Raw genomic sequence first — 20,495 nt, 5'->3', positions numbered from 1 at the left:
ATAATGCCAATAAAGGTGTCTGTCTGTCTGTCTGTCTGTCTGTCTGTCTGTCTGTCTGTCTGTCTGTCTGTCTGTCTGTCTGTCTGTCTGTCTATTTACTTCATCTTTCTCCCCAAAAGAGAACCAAAGCAACTTATATCGCTCTCCTCCACTGTATCCGTACAACACCCATGAAGTACGTTAGGTTGAAAATGTTCTATAGTGATCTAGCAAAAGCCAATTTTTCAGATGTGCTCTGAATCCACCGGCGCAGCCATCCCGCCACTCTCATGAGTGAATTTGCCCCCCTGCCCTTTGGATGGGGCTTTAAAGATGTTATCACTGTAAGCCAGTGAAGCTCTGACAAAAAGATAGTCCCATGCTAGCTATTGGTTTCTTGCTGTGTGCGGAATTGCTAGTAAGATGAACCCAAAAATGTCTTAATTGGATGACCCCTTCCCCTAGGTGGATTGCTCTTGTATTGCTCTTCATACGTTCATCCTGTATTGCTCTTCATACGTTAACACAGTTTGATACTTTGACCTTGAAACTCCTCTGGGATGCCATTTAGGCACTGCAATCACTGTCATTGGAGTCACTGTTAAGTAAAGGAAGATATGAAGTGTTATATTGTAAGACGATATGTTGACACATAATTTTTTTTCCCATCAGCAACTTATGCGGGAACGACAGCAGATGGCCAGCCGTCCCTTTGCTTCCGTTGATGTGGCGCTGGAAGTAGGAGCTGAACAAACAGACTTTCTACGAGGGCCGTTAGAGGTAGGAACTGTGGGGCTGATGAGGGACCATTGCTATTTGCATATTTACACTGCGAATCTTGACTGCATCTGCTTCTGAAACCAAAAAGAACCTGATTACCTGGAGCTGACAAGTTGCAGCTACATATGTTGTGCTGTTTTTGAGGCTCATCGTTTCAGTTGTGTGACATGAGCTGTAACAAAAGCCACTAGAGAATCTATTAGCTTAGACTGGAGTGACAATCTGCTCACCTGGCAGCTCTTTCTTAGCAGATAAGAGCCAAAGGACTATAAGATGCATATAATAAACAAGCCTCTCGCATTTAGTCCTCTGAGTGTGCAGTACCCCCTAGGTAACAGTTCACATCTATCTTAATTAACTGAGATTGCTCTTTAAAATGAGCTTCACAATGAATTTCATTATTCTGGGTTTATTTGTGAGGTTTGAAGAGTACTGTAGATGGAATATGTTGTCATTTGTGACTAATGGCTACATTATGACAATTTTATTGTAAAGGCAGCACTCTGAAAAGAAATTATAATGCACAAAGTAATGTAATACTGCATTGGAATAGAGTAATAATGCATGAAATAAGTTCCGGAAAAAGTCGGCTTAAAGTAAGAAAAAAAAATGCAAATAGATAGTGGATAATCTAACTAGAGCTGGTATTTTATTCTCTCATATTTGTGCTGCTTTACCTTTGTTTACTATATTTTGCTGAACATTAATGCACCTTCTTGAAGAATTCTCTAATGTTCTACATTTTCTTTCTTTATTTTCTTGGAACTTTTCTTTTAATAATCTCAAACGCTCTTCCTAGGGAAGTAATTGGGAACTTGTCCAGGTATCATGCTTGGATTTATCTTTTCAGTGCACATATGTAAAACACTGGTTCTTATAGAGATTGGATTGTCTGTCTGTGTTTCCTTCCATGTCTATGCTTATTGTTCAGCCTGCCAGAGAAGACCTGCCTTGCAAGCCCTACTTGTGGTGTCCCCCACCAAGGTGAGGTGGAAGGCAGCCAGACATAGGGCTGCTTTGGTAGTGCCACTTTGCTTATAGAATTTTCTTCCTCTTGAGGTTTATTCACCTGGTGCCTGTGTTGCTCTCTTTTTGGTACTAGGTCCAAACATTTCTGACCCCCCAGGCTTTCAATTAAGGCAATGATTGTTTAATACTAGTTTAGTTTGGAAATGGTTATTTTAAGCTTTTGGTGACCTGTTCATATGAATTCTGTGTTGCTGAGTTTTTCACACTGGATTCTAATATTTTTGATGTTGTGTTTTAATGATTTTGAATTTTGTAATCTGTCTTGGAGAGCCAGAGTAGTGCAATGATTAGGGTGATGGACCAGGATCTGGGAAACACAAGTTCAAATCCCCACTCTCTCATGGAGACTTGCTGGGTGACCTTGTATCAGTCACATACTCTTGGCCTTGACTCTGACTAGTATTTGGATGGGAGACCTCCAAGGGCATGGCATGGAGACAGACAATGGCAAGCAACCTGTGAACATCTCTTGCCTTGGAAACCTCACCAAGGGTTGCCATAAGTCAGGTGTGAATAGATGACAAAACACACAAGCTATCTTGGGTAGGTTCCTGAAAAGGTGGCATAAAACTGTTCTAAATTAACGAACAAACAATCCTTATTCAGCTGTCTATCTTGGACCAGTAGTTGGGAAGGGGGATTGTGTTTAAACTCTGGAGAAGTACAGATTTCCAGAAAGAAGAGGTACTTTTGAGGAAAGGCTTTGGATCTTCTGCAACAAATTTATCCCCACTGTATATTTATTGTATTATAAACAAATGGTTGGCATAGGTTTCATGCCTGCTGGTGCGTAAAAGAGCAGCCAAAGTATGGGTTTGTTTGGTGCCTTGGTGGAGGGCCCTGAGGATACTTAATGTATGTTTTAAGTTCCAAGAAAGAAAGGCATGGTATAAATGTAATAAATAAAACATCAGTTTATACTGTGTAAGGCAGACCCAAATACTAAGCACCTACCTAATTACTTGTTAAGGCTCTCATAAATAGGGGCTACTAATATTTGTTGCTGACATAATTTGATCATATCTGATCCAAAGCATTTTTGTAATAACTCCTCTTACCAAGAAGCTGTGCAAAGATTATGGCCAACAGGTGCACCTGTCAGGACCCCCCAGTATCATCTGCCCTGCAGATGTTGCCTATCAGAGAAACAAAGGGAAGTGCCAACTATTGAGACTGAAGGCCTCATGGCTACATACAGAACTTCATTGATATTGTGAAGTTTCACTAATTTATCTGGAGTGGAATTTTGTTATATTCTCTTTGGGTGGGAAAGGACGGAGTAGGTGGTGGGGCTTGGATTGTTTACATACAGTTTATTTAATTAAACTTCAGAAGTAAACATCAAAAGTTAATTACTGTCATTTTCCATGACATGTTTTATTAAGACACTAATGGATGTGGAAGCTGAAATATTTTAATTATATTTTAGAGGTTTTATTAGGGTCTCCCCCCACCCATTCTCCTATATTCTAGTAATTGTTTTAGTGTTCACTGTTTGAATATATCCTGCCTAGCCTGATTAACATATACGTGGGCTGGATACCGTTCAAGTTTTCCACTAAAGTAAAATGTGTAGCAATGAAGTATATTGCACTGAATACTTAAGCAATGTGGTACAGTGTATTGATTGGCCTGTGATGTCTATGGCATAGAATTCAGTAGAAAGGAAGGATCCTTGGTATTGTTAAGTTAAATTGAGGATCTATTTTGAACATATACAAGTGGACTGGCCAATTCCAGTTTGGGAAATTCCTGAGGATGGCACTGAGTAGGTGTTTAGGGAGATTTGTGAGGGCAAGTTTAGGGAGGGGAGGGACATCAAAAGGGTATAATGCCACAGACCCCACCCTGCAAAACAACCACTTGGTCCAAAGGAACAGATCTTTGTGGTCTGGAAATCAGTTGTGGGTCTAGGTGATCTTCAAATCCCACTTGGAGGTTGGCAACCCTATATGGAAGCAAGGTAATAAAAATTACATCTGCCCTAAATGGTCATCATTCTCTTTTAGCCCTGTAGTAAATAGAGGCAAAGGGATGGTTTCAGTCAGAATGCTACACTGAAAGTAGATTTATTTGAAGGTTGTCCTATTTTTCTGTTTCATTTTGTTGTCCTTCTGCTATGGTGTGATTTATTAGAAAAAACCTACCAAACAGTTCTACCGGAAACACAAAATTCCTTGTAATGGGATTTTCACTCATTTCATTTGAACAGCACATCTGCATCTACTTTTATTTTGTGATGGTTAAGATCAAGGGGACTTGTGTATAATAGGTGCATAATAGGTATGTCACTATATTTTGAATGACCATTAATTGTTTGTATTATTCCTTCTTAATATGTGATACATGTATTTGCAATTAGATCTAATGCTAGTGAAGTAAACTCTCCCTTTATGAGGATAGCATACTTGCAAGTTTCTTTTACTACTGTCACTTTTTCTATCCTTCAATTATATTATATCTAATTCCAAGGAGATGAGAAATGTATGTGAAGTGTATGTGATTCTTTTAATGACATATAACAACTCTTATGCTTTCGATGATATCATTGGGTATATTTTAGGTATAGTAAGGGTATATTTTAGGTATAAAATTTTGGTTATGTTTTTGTTTTAGATATCATTGTGTTTTTAGGTGTGTTTTAGGTATGTTTTTAGTTTAGGTATATTTTTAGAAATTTTTATCTGTGTATGATGCTGTTTCTATTGTAATGTGGGAATTCTTTTTAGATGGTTGTAACTCACCTTGGGATGCATTTGAAGGGTGGGATAGAAATCAATCAGTAAATAAATATGGGCCCATGAGCTCCTGTGTGCAAGATGTAAGATTGGAATAACTATTGTCCATATTGTTATAGGTCTAATACTTGGATTGTTAATAAAAATATTGTTCATTAGTATTGCTTTTTACAGTCATGTTGTCCTGAGTTTTCTTGGTGCAGAAATATTGTCTTCGTGATAATCTGGTTCACAGCATTTACCTCTGGGTGTGCCAATATATACTTGCCATTCGCTTTTTGTTTACTGTTTTCACCATGATGACTGCACTTGAACCTTCAGTTGTACCTATCCCATCTAGTTATTACAGTGGATTCACAACATCCAGGTGGGGCCTGGAATTCTCCTGGAATTCTCACTCATCTCCAGAGGACTGGCATCAATTTCCCTAGAAGGAATGACAAAATGGGAAGGCTAAGCCTACGGCGAAGCCTACGGCTTCAAATTATAAGCCTATGGATTCAAGGTGCAATCCCTCCCCCTAATTACCCTTCCACAGGCATTCCCCCTGAATCTGTAGGGATTTCCCAGGCTGAGTTGGCAACCCTATAACACTTCCTAATGTGGGCATAATATTTGAGTATTTGAGAGATTATGTGCTAGATGGAAGGTGGATATTCTCGTTGTGTGTTTACTGTGGTTTGAAGTGTAATTGCAGTGCAAAGGAGATTTCTTACCTCACCTCACCTAATAGCTGAATATTTTCTGTCTTTGTCCCAGTGGTCAGGGGGTTGCTTCTCTCCGCAAGTCAGCAAGGAATTATTTGATTTTATTTTGATTTTCCATTTTCTTCTGCAAGTACATTTTCCAGTGGCATCAGGTCATGTTGCAATATGTGTTTGAAGTTCTACTACTCTTCTAGCATAACAGGCCATTATTAAGCAATACAAGATGTTCTGATAAGCTTTTACAGCAATATTGTTCTTTGTTTATTTCTGCGCTATTTGAAGTAGATGCAAAAGTTGATGCAAAAGTGTTTCTCTTCTTCACTGGAGCATGGAATTTCATTTGCACCTTGAATCCTTCCCAGACAAAAGCAATTAACTGCTTCTGACTCAGTCGTTCAACACTGGGCAGAAACTCTTGTGTCACCTTTGTAGCTGTAACTGTTGTTGCAGTGGTATGAAGAATTCTAATGGATGAAGCTGGTGGGTAGTGAAGTGAATATTTCCAAAATCTGGAGCATTTCATATGCACACACAGAGATCTCATCCTGATCTCATCAGTTCATATTAAGCTCTTGCTTGTGTATCACATTTCTATGTGTGTAATTAATGTAGTCTTACATGTACTTTTAGGAATCCAAGGCGGTTTCTGCATGGGCTGAAAGCAACAGCTTCAGCCCGGTAAAACACCGTTTTGGCAGGGACCCTTCGCACAGGCACCACTGCCAAATCGATGCAGCAGCGTGCTGTGCCTGCCAAAACGGTGTTTTTGAAACTTGCTTGGGGAGCGAGTTTTCCTGCAAACGCCAGCTTCCATCCGCTGCCATGCGAACGGCAGCAGGTGGAAGCCAGCATTTCCCCTCCCCGGCACCAAACGCCTCCTTACTTTCTGCTGGCATCTGTGGCTCTGTCGTCACTCTGAGGAGGGAAGGGGACACGCCCCCTGGCCTCCGGTGCTTCAGCCGTCGCTCTGGCCATGGGGGTGTGTCCCCTTCCCTCCTCAGAGCAACGACAGAGTGATGGCTGCCAGCAGAAGGTACGGAGGCGTTTGGGGCCAGGGAGGGGAATATGCAGCTGTGCGGAGCTTGCTCCAACAGCTGCGCATCCCATGGGGCCATCTGTGCGAATGGCCCCAGAGCCTGCATCGGCATGATTAATGCCGATGCAGGCTCTCTCCCTTGGCTGTGCAGAAACAGCCCTAGTGAAACTGGAGCTTTATCTTCAAAACTATTAAAATAAATCCATTGAATTAACAACAACAAAAACATTTCAGGAGGCTGAAATAAGACTAAGATCAATTGTTGTAGCATTTAAACCTGGACCTAAGCTTTTGTGCAGCTGCCTTTCATTGCTCCACAAGGGCTGCTAAGAATTCAGGGTGGTTTTCTTAAAGTACAATAAGATCCAGTTTTGTGCATTCAGGTAATTGAAGTTTACATTAACAAGCTACCTTTCCATTTTCCCCTTGCCAATAAGGTGGCGAGACTTTTTAACTTGCTTTGCAAAGAAATGCACTTTTTTTTGGCTAGGCTTATTTTCTTGTTTAATTTAAATAATTTAATGAGCAATTTTAAAATCTGCAACCCAAGCATACTTGATTATTTTGTACCAAATGAAAGTGGTATATGTGCTTGCTCAGCATTATAGTTTCTCTACTCCCCTGATACCACAAGTTCGGCAGATTCAGATTCTATTCTTGTCACCTTTTCCCCACAGGTCATAGGTTTAATAGACCTTTGCTCCCATGTTCTTTTAGGTGTATATATAAAGTCTCTGTTAGTTGCCAGATTAAGAGGGTACAACACTGAAAACCACACTAACTTTAATGTGTAAAATGTAATTGTGTCACCTGCCAGAAAGCCATGGACACAATACACCAAGTACTGTTGTTCTGCTGCACCTTCAATCTAAACTAACAGATGTAGTGCAGTTAAAAGGCTTCATGGGTAAAACCACTGTGGAAATGCAATTGGATTGGAAAAGAACATATTGCTAGTAAAAGGTAACAGTTTCAAACTTGCCAGTCTTAAGGAGCCATAGTTGTTCCTATGTTAAATTCCATCCCAAAATTCTGATCTCAGAAGGTTATGGTAAATTCAGCTTCCATATTGTGAGAAGCAGATGACCCTCCCAGAAGCATAAGAAAGGGAAATGGCTGTAGGGTAATTTCCCTTGTCTCAAAACTGGATTTCTACAATGTGTCTGTTTTAAATATTAAAAATACCATCTATATGAAAGTTTCTGACCTTGTCTTTTTCACATTAATGTAAAGAAGAGAAACAAGAATTACCAGTCAGCCCTCCTGTCAAATAATTTCTTCTCAGTTATAAACATTTATTTGTCCCAACCATACTCACAGGTAGAATTTCAAAATCTTTTTCATTCAGTATATATTGTCTGTCCCTAGAGACACATTTGCGTGGGGAATATATTGGCATGGCAGAGTCCTTAGCTTCCCAGTGGTGATTTCCAAACTTTCAGTGGCCCATTTTTCATCCTCTGGAATCACAAGAATTGCATTTGGATAGCTGAGGTCATATTGGCAGATAAGGCAGCACATTTTTAACTTTAGTGTATCTCTGAGGGTAAACTTCCAATTAAACAAGCTTAAGCAATACAAACAATTTAATAACAAAGGCAGCTGACAATCCCAGTAAATATCAGAAGCAAACAACTTCTGTAAAAATTGTTACATCTAGCAATAAAAATCAATAAAATCCAAAGCAATACAACCACTAGGTTTGGCGATTCGACTGTGCCAAATCGCCAGAAGGATCGACTTGCAGCGCAATTCGGCCAATTTGGCTTGCATTTGAGCCGAATGCAAGCCACTCAAATGCTAGCCGATCCATTTTCAAGCTATTCGGCTTGGCTTGTATTGATTCAGCACTGCTGAATTGGCATTCCTTCAGGCCTGCGATCTTTAAACTTTAAAGTTCCCTGGCCTGAATGAATGCCCCTGTGCCATGGCGAAGGGAGAGGACCCATCTCTCTTTCTCTCCCTTCCTCCTGCCAGCGTTTCTCTCCCCCCTCTCTTCCCCTCTCTTTTTCCTCCTTCCCTTTCCCGTTTGCACCGCCACCTTCCTCTCCCACTGCTCCTGCTTCCTACCGCCACCTTCCTCTCCCACTGCCCCTGCTTGCACCCCCCACTTTCCTCTCCCACTGCCTCTGCTTGCCACCCCCCCACAACAATCATGCATCCCATGCTCCATGGTGCTGCAGTGGCACAAAAATGTGGTTAAAAAGCACAGATCCTCATGGATCCTCCTGATTTTTCCACTTGATCACCACAAAATCACAATTACATCATAGCTTATGCCCCTGGCCACATGTCTGAACACAACAATCATGCATTCCACGCTCTTTGGCACCACAGTGGCACAAAAACCTGCTTAAAACATGGATCCTTGTGGATCCTCATGATTTTTGCAGTAAGCCACCCCAAAATAATAATCACATCACAGCTCATGCCCCTGGCCACATGTCTGAACACAACAATCTTGCATTTCGCACTCCTTGGCACCGTAGTGGCACAAAAACTTGCTTAAGGACATGGACCCTCATGGATGATTTTTGCACTAAGTCACTCCCAAAACATTATCACGTTACAGCCTGACCCCTTAGCCACGTGTCTGAACGCAACAATCACATGCCCCACACACCATGGTGCCATAGTGACACAAAAAGCAGTGGGAGGTGTTGGATGGGGTGAAGCTTGCTGTTATGCCCAGCTGCCTCTGGTGTAGAGATTTCAATGGGGGGCACGCATGGAGGTATTGCTCTGGGTAGGGGCTCCAAATTTTTTGCAGGGTTGCTGGTAAGTCTCCTGAAAGGAATCAGCAGCCAACTTTGCTGAAGTTTGCGTGGGAGGGGCAAATGCTGTGGGCACCTGATTGAATGTGAACCTGATGCCCACAGAACGAATGCCCAGCCATCCAAACCTCAGCAAAGTTGGCTGGTTCCTTTCAGGAGACACATCAGCAGTCCTGTGGGAAATAGGCCCCCCTATCGAGAGCAAGACCCCTCCCCCTAAGCCCCCAATAAAATCTCAAGCACAGAGCCAGCTGGGCATAACAGCAAGCTCCACTTAAGTCAATGGTGGGAAAAAAACAATTATTTTTTCCCATCATAGAACTTACTGAAGAGCTGGGAGATTCCGTACTCTGAAGTGGCTCCATTGCAGCCAATGGGGAATATCTGATGGGGTCTGTGAAGTGCACATTTTTAAAGCTAGTGGCACCAAACGTTCAGGGTGTCTTCCACAGAGTCTCCTGATGATACCACCCAAGGTTGGTGAAGTTTTCTTCAGGGGGTCCAAAGTTATGGACCTTCAAAAGAATAGCCCCATCTCTTGTCAGCACTCATTGGAAACAATGGAGGATGGGGCACCCCCTTTGGGGGTCCATAACTTTTGATCCCTTGAACCAAATATCACCAATCTTGGGTGGTACCAGCAGGAAAGTCTGCGGAAGGTACCCTGAAATTCTGGTGCCGCTAGCTTTAAAAATGTGCCACCTGCAGACCAAAACCTGAAAAAACACCCAACTTTTTTTAAAAAAATCAGGCAGTCCCAAATATACCCGTATATATCAAATATGATATTCATCTTATTTGGGCAAACAGATAATTTTATGCCTGAATAAGCCTGAATCCAAATTTTACCAAATGCGTCCGGTATTGCTCAATCCTATTAACCACCCATAATATTGATTCATACCTTACAAACAAAAGATGGTATTATAGGCAAAAAGAAACACAGTACTGATATAATTAAATAATGTCCACAGATCAACAAAAAGCTGGGAAAAATAAGAGTTTTGTTAAGCATCTCAAACTCAACTATCTTACAACATTCTCCTCCATTTTATCCTTGTAACATATCCTTTATCCTTGACTCAGGATAGATTGTGCGTGAGTGACTGACTGACTGATTCAAGGTCGTGACAAGCTTCCATGACAGATTGGGATTTCTGAATCTGACGCCCTTTCCACACGGGCGATATACAGTGGCCCAGTGACGGCAAAAATGCCATCCCTGGGTGGCTGTTCCTGGCCGCCTGAAAGTGGTGTGAAGCAAAGGAGCATCTTCCCAGCGGCATGGTGCAAACCGCACCGCTGGGAAGACGCTGCTCTCCCCATCGCCTTTACTCACCGTCATGTCCAACGTCGCCCTGGAGGGCTGCAGGGACTCGCCCATGTTGCCCTCCGACCCCTGGACATGACGGTGAGTGGAGGGGGCTGACCGAGAGGCGACTCCATGTGGAGCCGCCTCTCCAGCTGCGGGAGAGTGGGGGCCGCTCACACGCTAGCGTGCAAACAGTCCCAGAGCCTCCATCAGCATAAATTATGCTGGTGGAGGCTCGTTTCCACCCATGTGCTGAAAGGCCCTGAATCTTGCGGATACTGACCACTATGCTATACTGGTGATTTTATAGTAAATGATTCTCAAGACTTGCCCAGCATGAATGGCATGAGATTTTGAGCATTTACAGATCCAAAATTCTTGTGGAGCACCACCACAAGGTGACTGGATAATTTGTTTATTTATTTAGATATATGTATAGCCCACATAATGTTGCATTGCAGCAAATATTAAGATCTTTCCATTTCATTCTATAACAAGACTTCTACTGTTGTAGTTATCTCCCAACAGTTGCTAATGACCACACTACTGTTGTCTTTACTCTTCAGTGTTTATCCCTGAAATCCTGCTCTTTCCTTTCTTTGTGATACTGTTTCTTGCCATTCTATCTATTCTTTCCACTATATAGTCTAATACTATTGTCACTGTGGTCACATTGCCAGGTGCCTTTCTTGCCCCAGGAAACTGAAGGTCTTATCATCCCAATTTCTATCCTTTCTCTTTCTTTCTTCTCTAAACTCATTTCCAAATAGCTTCTCTACCTTTCTGCATCTTCTGCACTGGTTTGCTCTACACTTTGACCTCAAAACAATCATATCAACCTATTCCCTCCCCACAACCTCTTCATGCAATATGTTTTTCTCTAGCTTGTCATAACTCTGTGTAGCTGGAAATTACCCTTCCACTCATGCTGCCTCGTTTATCTGGAAAATGTTTTGTCTCTCAGGCTATTGAATCTCTTCATTTGAGATATTGCTTGAAGACTTTTCTTTTTTTATTTAGCTAATGCCAAGTTCTTTCTGAAAAACATTTGTAATACCTGGATGAAGAATGTTATTCAGAGTATTCCATAGTTCTTTTATTGAGCCATAGGGGAAAACAGAAGTTTGGTTTATCCCCAGTAATTATTTCTTTCTTCCTCTATGTTTGATGTCACAGAAGACAAACCTTTTTATATAGGGTTAAGAGTTGGACATTATTTAATTTTGGATTAATTAACTTAATAAATTAATCTAAATTAATCTAAATTAATTAACTTAAAATTGGCTTAACATCCTTATTTTAGAATGTAAGGGCTAAATTAACTTAACCATACGCTATGCATGCTTCTTATAAAGTTATTGGTGTCTTGTTAGTTTAGCTTTTCAGCTTCTTACATAGGGGGGACATAGTGAAATCCCTCTCCTGAAATGGAGTCAAAAATAGGAATTCCAGTCTCCAGGTGGAGAGTGTGCAGTAAGAAAAAAACCCATCAGCTGGTGGAGGGCAGGTCAACCCAATGCGTTTCAACGGGCAGCTGATCCATCTTCCAAGAAGCTAACATTTTCTTGAGTGTTTCTGCATAGCTACAAAGATAGCTCTTGAAAATTAAAAAATAGGAAAACTATATATTTCTGGAATTGGTGGGATCAGCTGAGTACAACCATGGGTTTTTTTGGGGGGGGCGAAAAAGCACCCAGAATCGGAGCCTGCAAAGCAAACATCCTGGGGCAACCTTCAGCAAATAGCAACAGGGAGAATCCTCTTACACTCACAAAATGTTGAATGCAAGCTGAGGGTGAAACTGACCAGATAGCAAAATGGTCAGGCAGAGGCGTAGCTGGGCCAGAGTGCACCCGGTGTGCACTCTGGCTTCCCCCCCTGGCGTGGCGCCCCCCCGTGGCATGCGCCCCCCACTTACTTTAGAAACTGTGCAGGCTGGAGAACAGGCTTGTTCCCTTACAGGATTCAAAGGCCCTGGTGGGAACTACATTTCCCAGGAGACCCTGGGAAATGTAGTTCCCACCAGGGCCTTTTAAGCCTGATTTCCAGCTCAGTTTGTAATGTAAGCGTGTGGGGGGCGCCGCGGGGGGGGCTTGGGGGAAAGGGGGCGGGGTCTGGGGGAAATGTTCTGCCCCCCACATGACCCAAAACCATGCGCCCGGTGTGCGGCACACACCCCTTCCCCTGGTAGCTTCGCCAGTGTGGTCAGGCTGCACTTGAAACACCTTCAAATTGACCAAATCAACATCTGTCAGATTCAAAAGGCAGCCCTGCTTGGATCTGCACAAATACTACATCAGTACATTATAACGTCCTAGGTCTCTGTGTGAGTCTCACATTGTAATGAACTGGCAGCTGTGATATTAAACAAAGTTAATTAATAACAAAACCAGAAACAAACTGAAGGATTCAGAGCTCTGCCTGCTTGCGCTGCTGCTAATAATTTAAACTGTTGTTGCTATAAGACCATTAAAAGAATTGGTCTTAGCATTTTCGAAGCAGGAGTGGTCTGTCTAAAGGATGTATTGCAATTTGGTGTAGGGTGGTTCTCTGTATTGTTTCTGTTGGCCGTTCTCAAACCATGGTCTAATAATTCCTCTGCCCCATACTCACACACATCTCACCTGGACTTGGGAAATGGTAAGAAGTGATCCAATATGCAAGGCCAGTGTTTCCTGATACCAACTCTCTCCTGTTCTCCAGCACAAGAAGAAGATTTATGGCAGTTTTTCCTACCACACATAGCTATTGATGGTGGACTGCATAACTGGACAAAGTTAGTAGTGACAGCCAGACATGATCTGCATCACACACAACCAAGCTTTTAATTTGCCAACACATCATTTAACAAAGAGATTTTATTTGTTATCAGTCTGGCATTACATAGCATCAAGGTCAAAATGAAGGCAACTGGAGAAATCCTTCTAAATTTCAATTTTGATGGTGGCACGGATATGAAAAAAGCAGCAAGCGCCAAATGTATCCCTGCTCTTTTTCTACACATACCACTTAGAAAATGTCCCTGTGGATCTGGGCACATAGAAATATCAGAACATGTGTTTCTCCAATATCAATACTATAAAAACATACATACTAGTTTTATTTCACCACTGCTGCATAGATTTCCAGGTCACACAGAACAATTTAATATTTCCCTGCTGCTTACAGATAGCAATCATCTTATAACACACAGTGTTGCCAGGTTTTGTGTAGCAGCACTTGAAGTATGTCCTAGGATGGTTTGTGCTGTTAAATAGTCTTAATGAATACTGAGGTTGTTTTACCAGATCTAATAGTTACAGTATTCTAATCTAATAGTTACTGTACTGTGATCTAATAGTTACAGTATTTTATCCGCTGATTTTATTGTTCCCTTATGCCTAGTTTACTTTCAATATTTACACCTTCATCCCATCCCCTTTATGTTCCTATACTGCTTTGGTGTTTCCAATTTTCTTCTGTCAGTAGATTTTTATAGAGATATATTTATTGTTTTAATATATTTTATCCCTTAAATTATAAGCATTTTATCTATCTTATGCTGCTCTGTGCTGGGCTATGACTGTAATGGATTGATTGACTGATACACATCACTCCTCCCAATGCCATACTTCCCAAGCCCATGCAGCACTGTGAAATGGCCAAACTTCATAACCCACCACCAACCAAAAATGAAGACCCAGATTCAGAAGTGGTGCTCCGTAACACGCCTGAGTCTCTCCAAGGAATAGCCTCTTCCCAACTGTTTTCCTAAATTGGTCCGGCATGCAACAGTGCAGCTTCTCGTGGGGGCCTCTATGCAGGACTATATCTCTCCCGTGCTGCACCATCTGCACTGGCTCCCAACTGAATACCAAAATACCTTCAAGGTGTTGGTCCTTACCTTTAAGGCACCCCTGCTTCTGGGACATAGAGCTTCAACATCTAATGGTTGTTTTAGGTTTATGTGGTGTTTTGGTTTTAAATGTACGATGTATTTTAACTGAAGTTTTATATTGTACACCGCCCAGAGCTCTTCGGGGGTGGGTGGTTTAGTAAATCCAAATAATAAATAATAAATAAATAATTTAGCATAATACTCTCTCTCACTCATCGTAGCATAATACTCTCTCACCAGAGTCAAAGATACACACTGGAGAGACATGCTAGACTCGAACGACCCTCTCACAGGAGTCGCCTAAGACTCTCTGTATCAGTGTTCTCCATCTGTAAAATGGATAAATGTTAGGGTTGGGGGTCACCACAACATGAGGAACTGTATTAAAGGGTCGCGGCATTAGGAAGGTTGAGAACCACTGTGCTAGAAGTCTAATTCCCTTGGCACTGCTCAAAGGTACTGCCTGAGCAGAAGGAAGCCAGCATGATAGCCAGTTCCCTCACCCCATAGTTAAGCCTTCTATCTCCCTTAAAATTCTCTCTGGGGAGTGGGCTTGTGCAGCACCCCTCCTCTAGCCCTATGGGGTAGTGAATGTCCGAACCAGGAGATCCTCTGGTTATCTGAAAGCAAGATATCCCCTTACCTCAGATGATTACTGCCCCTTTGTCACACCTATGCAGAAGTACTGAAAGGAATATGTGTGCTGATGTACACCTACTCCAAACCTCCCCTTAAGAATAATTTTGGTGAGAAAGTAATATATGAACAGGTCCTGGAGACTGCTGAATAGCAAGTGGATTCAGAATGGTCAGCTTAAAGCAGCACTGTTTTAATGGTTATATGAATCTTTTTTAATAACTCCTGTGCATGCAGTTGAAGGTGTAAAAAGATCAAGTGTAATATTTTTAAATTTCCAAATGATCTTGCTGTCTTGAACATACTCTACTTAATCTGATTTCTATAAAACTCACTGGAATTAAAATAGAAGATTTAACGCAACAAGATTTCATGGTCCACTGGAAGAATACAACATTAAGTTTGGCTGACTGATTAAGTGCAGGTGTTTCAGCATATCTTGACATAGTAAGGGTATAATTTACTAATTAATATATTTGAGTGTGCATATTTTCAGTTTAACAATATCAAAATACTGAAGCTAGCTTTTCTCAAGCACAGTAAAATTTATTTTGTGTGTATGTAACTTTACAAGAAAATGATATTGTCAATGTCTATTAGAGTGAAAGTTGCTAATCTCATCTTTCATAAAGCAGGCAACATTTTTAGTCACCACAAATCAAAATACTTTACCTTCCATCCAAGGCTAAGATTTTGTAAATGAGAGGTTGTTGATATTTTGACAATATTAATTGAATTCCTATTAATGACCTGAGAATGGATTCACCTTTGTGTTATGATAAATTGATAGTGGGAAAATGAACAAAATGATCGGCTAGTGAGATGAAATTCAGTTGCTAATTGTCAGTTTGGTAACCATAGACTAGAATATTTCTTTGGTTGCATTATATCTTAAAAGTGTTAGAAGCTAAAGCTTCTGTGCTGGTCATGGGATGGAGACTGTGTTAGTCGCCATCGTGGTTGAGCTAGATATGGTAGATAATGACCTGTTGGGGGAAGGATGGCCCCCTGCGACACCCCACATATAATGGAGAGTCACCTGGAAACCTCCACCCCACAACATTACTTGCAGAGATACGAGGCCATCCAGCACAAAGCTGATGCTGGAGACTGAGGTTTCCAGGTGACTCTCCATTATATGTGGGGTGCTGCAGGGGGCCATCCTTCCCCAATGCTGTTTATATGCAACCCCTGACTCAGCTAGTGTGGAGCTTTGGGCTGAGTTGCCATCGATATTTGGATGACACCCAGCTCATTTTCACGATGGAGGGCATATTGACTAAGCACACAAATAAGCACAGTGTTAGGGGTGGTGATTCAGTAAGAACCAAATCACCAAAAACCGAATCAGCAAAAAAACATCCCAGGCTACTCAGCAAGCTGACAAAGCCAAATATGTTTTGGCTTTATCAGCAGAGAGAGCTTCAGCTGAATGCAGATGTCCAACATTCAGGTGAAGCTCTCTCAGCCATACCACAATTTCCCAAGTCTAGCAGCAGTGGGGCTGAGAAAGAGAGCTTCAACTGAATGCTGGACTTCACATTTGGTTGAAGCTCTCATTCTGCCACTTCCCCTCTCCCCCCACATGGACTTGGGAAATGATGAAGAGGTAGGTGGAGAAACAGCAGGTGGGGATAACTGAAAATGTTCCTGTTTGGGTTTTAACACCCCCCCCCACACACACACACGATTGGTTCAAAGCCAAATAAAGCCAATGGGTATCAGCTTTATTCAGCTTCAGTAAAAAAATTTGGGTTTTATAAACATGAACCAGAAATTTACCGAGTTGTTTGTGCTCAGCTGTACACAGAGTTAGGATATAGCATGCTGTATTTGACTGAGGCTGCTGGGATGTTGTAGTTGTTTCTGTTGCTGTGTCCAGTACAGTGGATGAACTCTAGAGAAAATCACACAGGACCCAAGGTCAAGAGGATGAGTATACTTATCAAGGAATGAAGTGGAATTCAATGGAATTAAGAGTTGAAAGAACTCCGGAGCAGGCAAAGAACTAATGATCTGAGAATCATATGGGTGGCCGAGATGAAACATAAAGGAGGATAAAAAGGAGAAGCTGGTGTTAAAGCAAAGGCTCGAATATGACCTGGAAGGAACAGAGAAGGAGGTGAGCTGATGGTATGAAGGAAGCAAATATGAAACACTGAAAGAAAGCCAGTGCTGGATTACACAATCCAACTCTGAATGTATCATCAAAGTTGCATATAAGGGAGCATTCTACTCAGTGTGGCTTTTTGGATTATTGGAGCAGTAAAGGCACTTTTGCACATGCAGAATAATGTACTTTAAATCCACTTTCACAATAGTTTGCAAGTGCATTTTTCTATTTTGCACAGTAAAATCCAGCTGGAAAATTCATTGAATGTGGATTGAAATTGCATTACTCTGCATGTGCATCACTTTGTGAAAGTGCACTCTGAGGGAAATCTGATGCAATTCTTCCTTCGTATGCAAATAATATGAAACTACATCAACTTCACTCTGGTTCTTCAGTATAGTTTCCTTGTCAGTGATCTTATGTTTTGGTTCAGTTTTCTAAATTCAGTTTTCTGAATTGTTTTGAACACAGTAAAATATTCTAATAATATTGGTTATAAAAGGTATGCTTTCCCTCTTATCATTCCTGATTCCAATTTTAGAAGCAGCATTCAAGCAGTAGCACTAATGTGCTGTTAAGACTTTGAAAGTGGCTTCAGAAGCCTGGAGAAGACCCCCTTTTTTCCAAATCTCTCTGTGTGGCAGGGCTTATAAGAAGGATTTCCCCTTCTAAAGCATTGTTTTTTGTTCCTCAGATCCAGTGCTTTATAACCTCTAAGCTCACTTTAACCATGTACTTGTTCACATGTCAAATGAGGTTAAAATAAGGTTAGACTGCAGCATAGATTCATTTTAACTGCTAGCTCCTATAGGAATTGCATCTAAGTAATTTTTTTTTGTAAACTCTAGGATGAAATCTTCTTTTGAATAACTGAAAAAGTAAACTGGTAATTGGGGAAGGCGGGGAGAAACCATGACATATTTCAGCCAACTTTAGGGCATATACTGTTATAGAGATAATTACATCACAGTACCAGTTTCTGTTAGATCTGGGTACGTGAACTTAACATTGGTAAAAATAAGTTATTTTTTGCATGTCTTTCATGTTTTTCTGTCACATCCTCTATAATGGCAGGTGCAATTTTTAATTTGTTCCCTTTTCTGTGCTAATCACTGAAATGATCTCCTTAATTCAGGTATAACCATTCTCACGAGTGTATTTTCTCATGCTATGGTTTAAGTTGCTGATTTATACAAAGTTTACACACTCTGACACATGAGAGAAATTGTTCTGCTCCAGAGATTTATCTTCTGTGATTGATTCTATATTTGCTTCAGAGACAACCAGCTTGAATCTTGTTTCTCTCTTGTGGTTTTTCTTAAGCTGGGAAGACAGGACCATCAGATCAGGAATTATAATACTCCTGTGAGTTGGTGCAACAGAGAAAAAAACCCTTAGCAGAACAGGGATGCTACACTGTGCTTCAGTATTTCTAGTATAAAATATGCTTGGCAACCAGAGTGGAATTTTGGATCATGTGCTGAGTTCATATAAATTGTGAAAATTATGTATCCTTCCCATTTCTGCCCATGAAAGACAGGAGAATATTCCTCCCTCTCTGAATGTGTGTGTATGTCTGGTATATTTGACCCGGGTGAAACTCCAGTGCAAAAGCGTGAATAAGTTCTGCCATTTCAGGAACAGTGACCATTCCTCAATACAGCATTCTAGTTTAATGCAAAATATAGTTCAGTGCAAAACTGTTAGGATGATTGTGCATGGGTAGCCATTAAGATATGGATCAACTGCATAGGAAATAACTGTATTCTGTGTGCCATTACAGTAATACATACCTTGTTGTATTAGGGCATGCATGAGTATCACATTGTAAAATAAGAAATAATATGCATTGAACTTGATGGGACTTCTATCCAAATAAACATGTTTGAGACCATGCTGTAAGACTAAGATCACCCGCAGAACACCTGAGAGTTACTATGGGCTCCCAGACAAAGATTCCATCTGTCTCCCACATATAAATCCTGATCCAAACCAAAAATCATAACACAACAAATTACTTGACTGGCTGTTACTATTTATCTGTAATAATAAAAGAATGCACATGTCCATCAATCCATTTCCGGCAGGCATAACTCATCTGAAAATAAAACTAGGAATCTCAAAATAAGATTTTCATGGGAGTGCCAGGGTCAAAAATGACAGGAATCAGAATATCCTGGCGAAAGGTTATCTCCAGACAACCACCCCCATGTATTTACAAAGGAAACTAAGCTAAGTTCTAACTTCTGCTTCTCGTTCATCACTGCTAAGTCAGATTAACAATCTACTATCATGCTTATGATATAGTATAGTAGTGGTTACGGTGCAGGACCTGGAAAACCCAGGTTCAAATCTAAGTTCATGTCATGGAAGCCAGTTACAACTTTTCCGCTATGACCGTGAGCCAATTAGAAATTTTCAGCTATGACCATGGCTAATATTTGAATGTGATACCTCCATGGAATACCAAAGTCATGACACAGAGGCAGGCAATGGCAAACCACGTCCAAATATTTCTTGCCTTGAAAAGTCAGCTTTTAGTTGGCCAGCAAAAAGAAGAAGAAGAAAAGAAGTGAAGGGAGAGAATCCCCATACTAGTTTAATTAAGGGGCAATATTGATCCCCCCATCTGTTCATAATATTAACAAAGTTTTGCTGCTATACTACTATTACATATTTTCTAAGCTGCCAAACAGGATGGAGATCAAGGCTGAAAAATAAGGAGGGATATTATTTGTTTGTTTGTGTATTATATTTTTAGACCGCCCTCCCCAGTAGGCTCAGGGCAGTGTACATCATAATTTAATATATAAAATAAAACAGTAATTCAGTCTGTAATTTAAAACAATCAATATGGTGACAGTTCCCTTCTCCCAATCCCATCCATGGGGGGCCTAGATGACACGAGGGTCTGATGGCTCTCCTGGCTGGCCAAAAGCCTGGTGGAACAGGTCTGTTTTACAGACCCTGTGGAAACTTTGAAGGTCCCGCAGGGCCCTGGTCTCCTTAGGGAGCCTGTTCCACCAGGTAGGGGCCAGGGCTGTGAAAGCCCTGGCCCTTGTAGAGGCCAGCTGGATCTGTTTGTGCTGGGGATTTCCAGCAGACGCTCCTCTGAGGAGCGGAGGACCCTAGCGAGGCAGTATGGGAAGCCTGGTGGAACAGGTCTGTTTTACAGATGTGGTCCTTCAGATGTGTGAATAGAGAAATGGCAGATTATAAAAGGAAGAGAACAAAATGGAGGAAGAAGAAGTATATGGATGATTTGGAAAAATTAAGGAAAAGACAATGACATTTTTTTTTTAATTGCTACTACCTGGTATGATAACAGGACAGCTCTTCACCAGATCTGGCTGTGCCGAGAAAGCTATTAAGCGGGTGGAACTAAAAGAAGACAGAAACCATAGACTGCTGGATATAACTACCTTATTAAGAGGCTGTGTCCTGAAAGTGCTGTAGCCTGCCCTGACTGGTCTTGCCTTGCTCCAGTGCTGGCTTGGCTGATGGGTTTAGAAAA

At 41.3% G+C, this 20,495-nt stretch overlaps 1 protein-coding gene across 1 annotated transcript in view; it reads left to right on the top strand.

The window, feature by feature from the left end:
* ATRNL1 (attractin like 1) overlaps positions 1–20,495 on the top strand; it is a 575,975-nt gene that overhangs the window by 352,993 nt on the left and 202,487 nt on the right. Inside the window, exon 26 of the mRNA XM_048507055.1 lies at positions 652–759. Coding sequence (XP_048363012.1) covers positions 652–759 — 108 coding nt within the window. The remainder of the gene's footprint in view (positions 1–651; positions 760–20,495) is intronic.

The sequence above is a fragment of the Sphaerodactylus townsendi genome, linkage group LG08 (assembly GCF_021028975.2).
Source record: "Sphaerodactylus townsendi isolate TG3544 linkage group LG08, MPM_Stown_v2.3, whole genome shotgun sequence".
Taxonomy (NCBI): domain Eukaryota; kingdom Metazoa; phylum Chordata; class Lepidosauria; order Squamata; family Sphaerodactylidae; genus Sphaerodactylus; species Sphaerodactylus townsendi.
Note: the sequence above shows the minus strand (reverse complement) of the source record. Positions and strands in the feature narration are given on the sequence as shown.